This window comes from Paramisgurnus dabryanus, chromosome 3 (assembly GCF_030506205.2).
Source record: "Paramisgurnus dabryanus chromosome 3, PD_genome_1.1, whole genome shotgun sequence".
Lineage (NCBI taxonomy): Eukaryota > Metazoa > Chordata > Actinopteri > Cypriniformes > Cobitidae > Paramisgurnus > Paramisgurnus dabryanus.
This window is the reverse complement of record NC_133339.1, coordinates 34,572,654-34,585,933: the sequence shown is the minus strand read 5'-3', so window position 1 is coordinate 34,585,933 and position 13,280 is coordinate 34,572,654. Positions and strand designations below refer to the sequence as shown.

General features: G+C 37.3%; 1 protein-coding gene across 3 annotated transcripts in view; it reads left to right on the top strand.

Moving 5' to 3' along the window:
• The window catches only part of ttyh3a (tweety family member 3a), a 54,889-nt gene extending 45,305 nt beyond the window's left edge, over nt 1–9,584 (top strand). Inside the window, exons 13-14 of one of the 3 annotated variants that reach the window (XM_065255389.2) lie at nt 2,661–2,736; nt 6,922–9,584. In XM_065255389.2, coding sequence (XP_065111461.2) covers nt 2,661–2,736; nt 6,922–6,996 — 151 coding nt within the window. In that variant the 3' untranslated portion in view covers nt 6,997–9,584. Of the gene's footprint in view, nt 1–51; nt 1,945–2,660; nt 2,737–3,409; nt 3,506–6,921 lie in introns of those variants that run through there. The other 2 variants (XM_065255388.2, XM_065255390.2) reach the window with 2 other exon arrangements.
• The last annotated feature ends 3,696 nt before the right edge of the window (nt 9,585–13,280 follow it).

Sequence of the window (13,280 nt, the reverse complement as noted above, 5' to 3'; positions counted from 1 at the left end):
AAAATATACAAACAATCAAGCAGGATAACAAAACTTACATTGCACACACAGCACCACAGGAAAATTTCCAAGCATCAGGACAAAGAGTGAATTGCTGCACTACCAAAAAGCCTGTGAAGGGTCTTCCAGCTGTCCTTAGAATGGGAGGAGCTTCCAACTAGATGCTCATGGGAGTTTTCTATACTAATAAATAAAAAGTGATTCTGAAAATGCTCATTTTAAAAGCAACATTTTTTATCTTCAGTTTACTATTATGTAAATAATGAAAATCATGAACATAAATGTGAATTAAATCAATCACAACTAAGAAATAACAAACATATTACTAATTACGTTCTGATTGTTTCAGAAATAAACTGACTTCTCTTTCTCAATAAAACTTTTTTTGATAAAAAACAACAACAAAAACTAACAAAACTAACTAACATTTTGACTAACCAAAACTATGACTGTTTTTGGATATTACATTGTAAATTCTAATGTAACATCAATCTAATGTATGAATCTAAATCTGATACATTTTTAAATTCTGTTAAGCTATTTATAAATGGTACATAAACATCAATGACTAACATGAGCAGTCCTTAACTTGTTATTCTTACTTGTATTTCTTGATGCTACCCGACTTTTTTTACCACTTATAATTTTCTTTTTTCATTCATTTTTATATGCTTAGTGTAAGTGGCAAATGCCAGTGGTAGTCATACATAATTAAGGTGATGCATTTTAATCACATCATGATGCTGACTGTTTAGATTAGTCCAAAATGACATGCTGTCATCTCTTACGTTTTTCTGGGTGATGTCACATTTGTTGTTACACTATGTGAGCCTGGACCACAAAACCAGTTGTAAGGGTCAATTTTTTATTTATTTAGATTTATCATCTGAAAGCTGAATAAATAATCTTTCCATTGATGTATGGTTTGTTAGGATAGGACAATATTTGGCCAAGATTCAAGTTCCAGATTTTAAAATCGTTGTGTGTTGCAAAGGACTTTTTTAGTTTTAGAAGTTTTTTAAAGTAATGTTTGGTAGACCTTCACTGCTGACAGACTAAGGGGTTGTGCACACCAAAACTTTTAAACGCGGCTAAAAACGCCTGGAGGACGCCGGATGGCTGTTTTTATTTTCAGCTGAGCGCCACTTTTCTTCAGCAGATCGCTTTGGTAGCTGTGATACTTCAGCTGTGGGACGGTTGGTTGCTGTGGTAATGTCCCGTCCCTCCTCCAATGTGATTGGACGGCCGTGTGAGACATGGACGAGCGGAGCTTTTCACCAAAGTTTGAATATTTGTCAACTCTCGATGCTGAGCGTGGTAAAACAGCCGAGCGCCGCTTTTCATCGCGGAAGAAAACCTCTAGCTGCTGGCTTATTTGAAAACAACATTTAAAAACATGCGCCGGCCTCGGGTGTAAAAGCTTTGTTGTGCACGCCCCCTAACTCGATCATTCCTTAAAAACATTTTGGGTCCCTCATAAAGCTCTGGTGTGTTTGACTCATGCAGTGCTGCGCAAAGTAACACAAAATGCTTTCGCGATACTTTAATGTCATGAGCTAAAAAAAATTACACCCTAGGGCTTGGCAACCACATATTTCAGTAATGCCAAGGGCCGGCCCTGGCCAGAAGGGTCAGAATTAATTAATAATAAAGCCATATTAATAATAAAGTACAATTTTTTTTTTAAACAACTTGCCATAGTGTCCTCAGACTTAAAAGAGGAGGTCTATTTAGGTCTAAGCAAATAAATATGCCACATGGTTTTATTTTTAATGTATGCTGGTATTAAGAAAATAGCATTTTAATATTAATACAGTGGCCAAAATCCCAATAATTCTGAGTCTTTTGGCTTTTGATAGCGACACACAATCAACAACCAATATAGTGTCTATGCAGGTGAGGCATGGACTAAATGACATTTTAATGACGATTTATTACAGCCTTCAAGCTTATCAAGGCTCAACACAAAGATAAAAAACAATATTTGCATAAATACAATTGCGTGTTTTTAATGTTAATGTTGTTGTTGTTGTTATTATTATTATTATTATTATTATTATTATTATTAGGATATTGACAATGCATATCATGCTTTATTAGTCTTTTTATAATAATAATACGTTGGGTGAAATTTATTAAATCAAAAATATTTGAATTTAATTGTATTGCTTCTCGTACATTTAAGATACTTAACAATTAAACCCTAAAAATGTAATTGCATAGGTTGTAAAAAACAAGATAACGTTAAGTCTTGTATTTTAAAATTGAAATCACAGACACAAGCCGATCACTAACCTGTCTTTCGATCCAAATCTGCGCCACATGAGCTGGACCGAATGATGTTGGTGTACTGACATCAGTTGGATATTTTTAACAGCGGGACTCGGCTGGACACAGACTGCACCAAATGTGCAATGTCTTGACTCAATGATGAGGATATAAAATCTGCTAGGATTAAACATTGGCCCCTTTCTAGCTGTGGCTTTGAGAGAAGGTCCAGCGGAGCACACAGAAAATGGCATTGAAATAAAGTTAATGTTATGCTGTGTACAGGGGTTATGTTATAAAGACTCAAATAACCATATACAATAAATGCATTATTAATATGAATGCAGTAGTATAAATTGTATATCTGTGTTTGCCGTATCTGTCATTTACAGGACTCAGAATGCAAACTTCCCAAACCCTCGCTGTGAGAACACTCCTCTCATTGGGAGAGAATCACCCCCACCTTCTGTAAGTATCTATGTTACTCCTTAATGTATATGGCACACATAAACACCCCGTTATGCACCTGACAATCAGAAACACGCTAACACACAAATCACGGAGTCATTTAAACAGCCCGAATGTTTAGATATTCACCTCGAATAACACTATTTTGCTTGTGTGAATCATCCGCCCCACTGTGGTTTAATCACTGTATATAATAAAGTCAATACAGAGAGTTTATATTAGATTGTGGCTGGTTGTGTGGGAACAGTCCAACTGTGATCAGATAAAATTGTTTTATATCAGCAAGTAACAAAGTGGGGAATTTTTGACTTTAGTTAGCTTGAAGATTTAAAGTTAAAATTGTTTTTGATTTGTTGTATAAAGGTGATTTTGGGCTAGCTGCAAACTTAAAATTGGGTATGACACAATGGTTACTGGTTGCTGCTGAACTCCCAATCCTTATGCTTTTAGGCAGGTATAAAATATGAGGTATAGATTTTCTGCGCATGGTGATGTAAGTGGTCCCTACACGCACTGTAAATTTCCCCTCACCAGCTCGCCCCTTCTCCACATATGCACACCTTTGCCTCTGTGTGTCTGGATGGTGGTGCTGTGTGTTTTTCGTCAGCTTGAGTCAGTCATGTATCTCTGCTCTACACTTTCTTGTCGTTTTCTTTTTTGCCAACCCACACAGTTGTATTTGACTTCATCGGGCAGTAACAGTCGTCACAGCTGGCATTTAAAGCCATCGGAGAGTTCCCGCTCCTTTTGGTAACAGCCTCTGCTAACAGGTACTCGATTGCCCTACTTCCATATGTTGGCCTGCCCCCTTCCTAAAAAAAGTTTGCAGCAGGAATAATATTTCTCATTCCCCCCTAAACTACCCTCGTTCTGACCCTTCTTAGTGTTTTTGTTGTATGTTTTGCTGGTCTTGTTCTCTATCCACTAGCTAGCACATACCACTTAAGACTAAGAGAATTAAATGTTCCTAACATTAAGTGTACTTACACTATGCGTACGGTACGTACGCCCTTATAGGCAGACATATTCTTCCTATATACTAACATATTCCCTATAGACTGACTATATTCCTTATAAAATGGCATGTTGCATCCTCAATTTTTGAAATGCTGCCATCTGAACTGTGTTCCTCATTGTATGACAAACAGGACTAAATATACATTACATTTATGCATTTGGTAGATGCTTGTATCCAAAGCGACTTACACAAGACCTACACAAAAATCATCTTTTATACCTCGGGCAATTTCATTTTCAATTTTCAATTATTTTTTATAGATGATAACTGGTGTCCAGCTTGTCTGGTCATGGATTAGTTCATTCATTTAGATTATTTTAGTTTAATTTATTAATAATGCTATTGTGAATATGCTGCAAACTAGGATAAATAAAGTAACTTACTAACTATTCCCTATAGACTGGCATATTCCTTAAAGCCCACAACATTCCCTGTATGCTACAATGTTTTCCAAAGACTTACAGTTTATTTGTGGGGGCACGTCCGGGAGGATGGTAACTAATATGCAAATAATGTCGGTCTCTAATGAATGAGGAGCCACACGCAAATTTACAAACATTTTTTAGCACATCAATACGCGAAATGGCATCTGACATATGGATTATATGCTTCCAATAGACTGTCATATTCCATATAGACTGCCATATTTCCTATAGACTGCCATAATACCTCCTCTATATACTGCCGTATCCTCCTATAGACTGCCAAATCCCTAAGAATGCCATATTCTCTATAGAATGCCATATCTCCTATAGACTGCCATATTCCCTATAGTAAGTCATATTCCCTGCCATATTTCCTACAGAAAGCCATATTCCCTGCCATATTTCCTATAGAAAGCCATATTCCCTATAGGAAGCCATATTCCCTGCCATATTTCCTATAGAAAGCTATTTTTACTATAGACTGCCATATTCCCGATATATTTTCACTATAGAAAGCGATATTTCCTATAGAATGCCATATTTCCTGCCCTATTCCCTATAGAATGGCGTATCCTCCTATAGACTGCCAAATCCCTTAAACTGCCATATTCTCTATAGAATGCCATATCCTCTATAGACTGCCATATTCCCTATAGCCTGCCATATTACCTATAGTGAGTCATATTCCCTGCCATATTTCCTACAGAAAGCCATATTCCTTTTCATAATTCCTATAGAAAGCCATATTCACTATAGACTGCCATATCCCTTATAGACTGCCATATTCCCTATAGTAAGCCATATTCCCTGCCATATTTCCTATAGAAAGCCATATTCACTATAGACTGCCATATTCCCTATATATTGCCATTTTCACTATAGAAAGCTGTATTTCCTATAGAATGCCATATTTCCTGCCCTATTCCCTATAGAATGCCGTATCCTCCTATAGACTGCCAAAACCCTTAAACTGCCATATCCCCTATAGACTGCCATATTCCCTATAGCCTGCCATATTACATATAGTGAGTCATATTCCCTGCCATATTTACTATGGAAAGCTATATTTCCTATAGAATGCCATATTCCCTGCCTTATTCCCTATAGTATGCCATATTCACTATAGACTGATATATGTCCTGTAGTTTCTTAGTTAACAGATAGCGAGAATTGTCATGTAGTGTTTAATTATTATTATTTTTTTAGTTCTGACTTGATATTTATATCTAAAATGAGTTGCTGATAAATTGGTTAGTCCCAAAATGTAATCATGGTACAGTGTTCCTATTTGGGATACATAGTAAGGGTTAGGTAAATGTTCAATATGTTTGGCTCCTGAGTCCTGACATGTTGCACACTGTTTAGGATATAGCATTGATTTTAGTTGATCACAGCAGAACAATTTAAATGATCTGAATCAAATCTATCATTTACCTCGCAAATGTAATAAAAGATACCTATGGGTGTGATGAAGATCTACTGATCTGTTCTTTTCGAACTGTGTTCATTATTTTCAGTCCCTCGCTGGACGTTATCTCATCTTGTTTTCTTGAACGGAAATGGTTTTGCCATTCACACTGTGTGCTAGTCATTGGGGCTTATCAGAATGGCCCGACACGCATTAAACATACATACAGGCCTGTTCATGTGTCTTTGAGGAGTCAGGGTTCAGTGGAACATCTGCTGAGGTTATGTACAGTTCAGGACAGTGTGTGGGAAACTATGATCACTGCATCTTTAACACACTTAATGAACTGCATGAACCACTTATTATACGATTATTGAATGTTCCTACAACCAAAACCTTGTCCTAGCATGCTTTTACGTCAATAGTGGTATAAATCATTTTGTCCAGTTGATCCTCTTTATGTATCAAGTTATGTTAGTGATGTAGTGTATTTAAGAAAAGTCAAATATTGTTACCGGTAGTATGGTATTGTTAGGCTTGCCACTGTTTTTTTACAGTATATTGCAGTACTCTGCGGTTATTCAGTTCTACAAAATGTATCTTTATGTAATTGGGATCTATACAAGACAAATGTTTGGACTAGAAAGCATAATTGATGAACATCAAGGCTGTCTAAATGATTCTGTGGTCGCTATACCATCGTTATGTGATTTATGTTGTCTATTTTACTCATTATTAAAGGTCCTGTTTACACCTTGTAAAGAGATTTTTTCCAAAATAGCCCTCAAATGGTGTTCTATGTGAGGAAATAGTCTTTGTAGTGGTGTCCAAAATCATAGTGAACATAAGTGAGTGCACTCGTTCAATCCCATGATGCACCGCAATAATGAGTAAATAACCAATGTTCACTAACTGCTAACTCCTCTTTGAGCTTCAAGCTGAATGAATTTTCACATCTCAACACAAGATGGCGCCCACAGCACTTCCTGGGCACACTGTGTCTGAATTTACGAACTCCTTAAAGTGGACTATATTCGTGGACTAATGCATTAGAGATTAAATGAGGGTATGGGGGTTATTGCTAACACAGCCCAGGTGTGAACTTGTCCACCTCTTAATTGGAAACCACACATTGAAATAGCTGATCAAAAACAACTTTGATCAAAAAAACAGTAAAAGTCAGGCCTTCATTTTGCTAAATAGCAACTGATTGATGTTATTTGTTAATACCAGGTGTAAACAGGACATTATAATGTTGCAGACACCATTTTTACACTATATTAAATTAGATCTTGTCATTACATTTATTGTTCTTTATGATTTTCTCCCTACAGTACACATCAAGCATGAGGGCCAAGTACCTAGCCAACGCCCGACCCGACCCCAACAGCAGCTCCTCGGCAAACTAAAAGGACCCTATATTTACTTCCGGTGGTCAACAAATTGCACACATGCACACACACGCAAATCTTGTTCCCATAGACCAGAAAATTTTTACCTCCAGGCCCACCATCCAGATGCTTCAAGTGATTTTGAAGTTTTTTAGCTCTCCAACCCAACTGATCATGTAAATACTACTGTCACGTGAATGTTTCAGAAGCCTCTTACGCAATTTCCAGATGTCCGGCTTCGAGTTCAGGCAGCTAGTTCATCGGGCGGCAGCAGAAGGTTATGAGTGTGAACTTCCCATTACCCTGAGATATATTGAATCATGGTTGTGTGTGTCCATGCTGACCTTGCTCATTTGTGGTGCTCTTGCCAGAGGTTCAGAGGACTCCAGAACCGGACCGGGGTGTAATGCCCTTCACTTTACATTCCTGCGTGGCCTCTGTCCTCTGGTGATTTGAAATAATGTGACCCTCTTCATATGCAGGACACACTGCCAGACCTATCATTTGGACTCTACTGTAATGTATCCATGAAGGAACCTATCTCATCTAAATAGTGTGAGAAATGCAGTCGTCAGGCGCCTCTGGTTTGTTTTGTAAATAATGAAAATGACCCGTGCTGATAAATATAAGGGACGTTACAGAAACATGCTTTGTGCAAGTATGCTGACGTAAATGTTTGGATGTGAACATGCCGAACATGCACACTTGCAGTACTGTGGCATTTGTACGCAACACGTTTCTTTATGAATTGCGGTCTGATACATTTTAGCACACAGTTGCTCATGAAAGCATTTGCGATTATGTACTCCAGTAGGGTATTTTTAGCTTTTAACCTGTAGCATAATGAGGCAAATTGGATTCAGATGTGTCATTTACAGGTTTGTGTTGTAGGTGTGAGAAGCAATGGCTGAATAATGATTTGCAGCTATTATTATTACACATGGAGTGCATAACACAATCACTTAATCAAATCTACATCAACTGCCAATACTGGAAAACCATGATGATGATGATGATGATATGGACATCCTCAAACTACTGTTTGCATCCATGTGTTTCAACCCATGAAATCTGAACGCCGAAGCAGCTTCATCCAATGCTGGGATTTTATCTGAACCATGTGCCAATGGGACAGGCATTTTTTTTTTTTTTTTTTATTCTTATCTGTTTCATTGATGTTGCACGAATATATGTGACTGCTCACGATTGCCACTATTGTGCTAAGTGATGAAGATTTTATTGTACTGTACACAATCTAAACTGGACATATGTACCTTCATTTTGTTTTTGGAAACATCTTTTGGACCCGTATGGAGACACATGATGACTTAACCTCAAGACGTGATTGAGTGTGACTTCAAAAATGCCACAATTTCCTGGGCTGGTTGCTTCTTGCCACAAATTGCTTTATTTCCCAAAATTGGGGGAAAGTTTCCCCTTCCCTTAAGAATTCAGAAAGTGATGCGCTGTCACTTGGAATATTTCTTCTTGTTGAAAGTACCGGAGACAAAGCCAACAGCTGGCATCTGATCAGTTTGGATCAAGGAGTGTTCTCCTGAAAAGACTTTTATTAGATATTGTATGAGCTTGTGTCTCTGTTTGGACTTCATATGGAAATGCCAAGGTTCTCATACCGTTCCAAGTCAAACATCTCGCCTTCCTTCACACCTCAGGGGTGCCTCCTTCTTTGGTATTAAAATATATACTGCAAGAGTCAAATAGGGAAGACCCAAATGGTTCATTTCATAACCTTTTTAACAATTTTTTTTAATTTTTTTGAATAAAAACTGTGGACACAGATATTCAGTTTACTAATGAATGCATGCATGCTGCATAAATGCAGACATGGAACTAATAACAAATGCCAATGGGACAAACCGGTGCTCCTGAGGTCCCAGAGACTGCAAGGCGTTTATGGAAGCAAGCAAGAACTTCATGGAGATGAACTGCAAGTACACGTAAAAAATCTTTGGAAAGATCAAATCCGAAGCTTTTTTATCTTAAGCTTAAAATGAGCGGTGGAGTCATATTGTGTGCTACTGACGCTTGCATTGGTTTGCTTTGTGATCAATGATGAGGTTTGTATCCTCAAATGTGCCAATGACCCACAACTTTCCTTGGATCTTCTAAATGTTTCACCTATTTCTCAAGAGCTCTGCTTTGCCTGAACAACCAAATGAGACGCCTGAAAACATGTCCTTTGTTTTTAATTTTCTCTGTAAATGACCATGCTTGTGATGATGCAGCCTGTTTTTATGTCGACATTCACTTGGATGATGTCATATTGATACACTGATACATGCACAACACAAGAAGAAAATGGCCTCTGATAAGGACATGAATTTGTAATATAGTACAAACAAAAATGTTCTTTTTAATTCATAGTCCATGTGGCATATTTTTAGAAATGTTAGCAAGCACAAAGAAATTTTGTCTTTTTCTTGCAAATAATGTTTGTCTTTTATTGAGATGTTTTGATATGACTTTACTGTAGGACAACCTGTTTTCTTTTATTTGCAGTTACTAATATATTGTACATGTAAAACCTGTGGTTTCAATGAGCTTGGTCTCAGTGTTTTCAGATTAAACTAAACATTAACCGATGATGTCATGTGTACAGCTGTGAGATTATTCCTTTATACGCAGTGTTGCAGAAACTGATTGTTTATATTAGCATAAATGCCTAATTTTATACAATAATTTCAAGTAATCCCATTTAAATAAGCTTTAATTTTTATATACATATACATACACTAGTCAACATTTGAAGTGGATCAAAACCTTTGTTAAAGTTTTCTTAAAACCAATATCCAGTACCCGTTGTTGTTTTAGGACATATGTGACCTTTTTTTTTAAACTGTTTTATTGCATCATATACAGTACTGTGCAAAAGTCTTAGACCACCATGCCAGATTTAGATTTGTTGTTTTTGCAATTGTATAGTGATAATATAATTGTTTCTCAGTCTGTTTATTAGAATACATCCAGAAAATACAGGATATGTGTATATAGTATTAAAAACTGTATAAAAATGTAAACCTGATGATGTGTCAAGTTTTTAGGGTAAACTTACCTTCCACTTGAGCAATATCAGGAAACTGCAGGATCTCTTAAACCTAAATAAAATTAAATCCTAATTTCACATTTTATAGAAATTAATCTTTTTACTTAATTCTGCTGAAAAACGCTCAAGATGCAAATGATCTAAACACTGACGAGGCCTAAAGAAGACATTTAGTCCTGAACATGTATTTTTTAATTTTTTGTACATATTTTTGGTATTTTCTGCTTTTATCTTAATAAAATAGATTGAAAAAAAGTTAAAACGTCTAAAATAACAAGTCTGGGAGTGGTGGCCTAAAACCTTTGCACAGTACTGTATATCACACAATCAATGGCAGTGTTTTTTTTATAGTGTTCAATACATTATTCCTGAGTAAGGTAAGTAACATTAAGTGCATACAATTTTTTATTTCTGTTTCTCTAAATTACTTTTTCTTCAAGTCTCACACATCCCCAGCAGCTCACACAAAATTCTTTTTTTAAGTCAGTTCTTAAGTAAAGACACTAGAAGGCACTGTTGTAACTTTCAGAAATAAATGCAAATTTGACCCCTCAGAGCAGAGGCTACTTTTTGGTCATCCAAAAGGTTCAGTTAGACACTTGAATTTTTATTCATCCAATTTTTTATATTTAAGATACATTTTTATTTTCATTGGTGTTCTCAGATCTTCTGTGGTTCCATTAATATTCCTTTATAATGATCAAAATTGTTTCAACAATACATTGCAAATACAGTATATATTTCCATTGTTATAAATTATTTTCAAAAGCATACATCCTGATTGAAATAACATAACTTGACCTTGATATTGATAAATAATGTAAACATGAAATTGTATACTGATTTTGATGTTTGAATCTGTTAAGACTTTATCCAACTAAGGTTTTCAACAAATTCCTATTGTTTATTTTTCCCTGAATGTGGAAAAGTTTTGATTCCCTGTAAATTCAGCAAAACATTTTCCTAACTAACAGGCCAAGATTTTGAACCTTTAGCGTCATAAATCATTACTCTGTTTCCTTCTTGTGCTGATGCGATTAATAAGCATCCAAGTAAAGTTACACATAAAATGTGACAATGTTTTTAATAGTTGCTCTTCTCATAAATGCTTTGTACTTTTGTTTGCATATATTTTAATGAGTATTTAATGAGTCGGATGCAGTAAGTGCTGTCATGGGAAAATAAAATCATAGGGTTGTGTATGTGACCTCGTTGGTGTGACGGCAGACAAGGGGTCAGTGTCACAAACAGGACAGAGACGCGCCATAACGCCTTTCCTGTCAGCCGCGGGGCAGCTGCCGCTTCGCTGAGGTCTGTGTTCTGTCTGTCTGGTCGTGTGTGCGTGCACGTGGAGGGGGAAAGTGTGGATTTCTTTTCTTGGGAAACAAATCGCACCCACAAGCACAAATTGGAAAGATCTCTATAGCACACTCTGCTTGTCCCATTCTAGGCATTGTCTATGGAAATTTAAACTGTTGTTTTGGAAAGGCTGAATGATCAAAATGGAAACATGAATCAAAAACCTCTTTGCTCTAACAGGAAACAGCACAGGTTTTTATTACTATATGATCTTTAATGAAATTCTGTGCAGCCAAGTTTTTTTGAAAAAAATTGAGTTTGGCCGCTATTGTTGTGCTGTGGAATGCATAGCGAGTGCAGTGAAGTGGTTAAGTGAATGGAATTGGGGGTGATGCCCCCTGCCGTTTGTCTTTCATCAGACAGGGCTTGAGGCCAGTGTGCTTGGTGTGGGTTTGCTTTTGCGACCTTTTTTGGCTAACAGGAACATCTGAGTGTGACCACTTTCCAAACAGATCAATGTGTTATGATCGTAGGTGTAGGTGAGAGTTTCTGATTGTTTTAACCACCTGCTTAAAAAATTATGTGGAAACTTTTTGGGACTTTCTTAGCAGTTGTCAGTTCTGTTGTCATGTGTGATTCGACTGAGACGGTGCTTAGGTGTGTGAGGCCTTTAAGCATACTAAAGGGCAAGATTTTGAGTCGTGGTGGCGAGGCGAGTTGCTTAGGACAATGCAGAGGGGCGGCTGTATTCATCGAGTCTGCATGCACATTCCTCACACACCAGTGGCTCTTTTTAACATTGTTCTCCACCAGCAGGAAGGAGCAGGCCACTTTGAATGGCTCAATCCTGTTGTCTCCTGCCTTTTATTGAGGAGCGGTGTGGAGAACTGGCCATTTCTCCACCGCTGTCAGTTAACTTCTCTGACTCCTCCCACTTTGCTCTTCTCTAATACCCCACCATTCACAAACATCTAAAGCTGCTTATTCCGAACCCTACATCCTTTTCTTACCCATTTTGTCAGGTTTCCCCCTCACTGTTGCGATTTATATACCTCAGTCCTCTTTCTCACCACAGCACAGAGACAAGAGAGAGTTAACAAGGTATAACCTACATTAGTGCACTACGCTGCCCCTGAATACGGCTGAATTCCTCAAGAATGAATAACAGCATAAAGGCAGTCTCTACACGAAAACAGCATTGTGCTGAAGGGCAGGACACCAGCGTTCTTTAAAACCTAAAATGACTTATTTCTTTAAAAGGAGGCTCAATGGTAATTTTTGTGATTTACTGTCTTCTATATAATGTGAATAACACTTGTATATAATTATTTTAATAAGGTATTTAGTACCTTAATATTTTTGTAATCTTTTGTTTGTATAAAGAAACTTTATAGAAAAGATGAGTGGTCCAAGCACGGAGCCTTGAGGTACCCCGGTATTAAGAAGTTGGGGTTCAAAGACGTCACCTCTTCAGGTTATTCTAAATAATCTGCCTGAGAAGGAAAGATTTGAACTATAGTAGTGCCGTTCCAGAGATGCTCATAGCCTTGGGGTTGACAGGAGGATGTGGTGATTGACCGTGTCAAAAGTGGCAGATAGATCCAGTAGAATCAGTACAGATGATTTGGAGGCTGCCCTTGTCTGCCTTGGGGTTTTAATGACTGAAAGCAGCGCAGTCTCAGTGGAGTGACCGCTCTTGAAGCCAGACTGATTGCGGTCCAGAAGGTTATTTTGTGTGAAGGAGGAGAGCTGGTTAAAAACCACACAGTTAACACACAACATTGTTTTACTTTAAATGTGCTTTTGTAGTGGATAAAGGTCATACAGACTATGAAAAAACTGATAAAGAATGAATCTTTTAGGAACCTTTAATGTGGGACCACCAGACCAGAAATGGTTCTCCTCTATGGCATCACTACTGCGATGAGACCCAGCACCT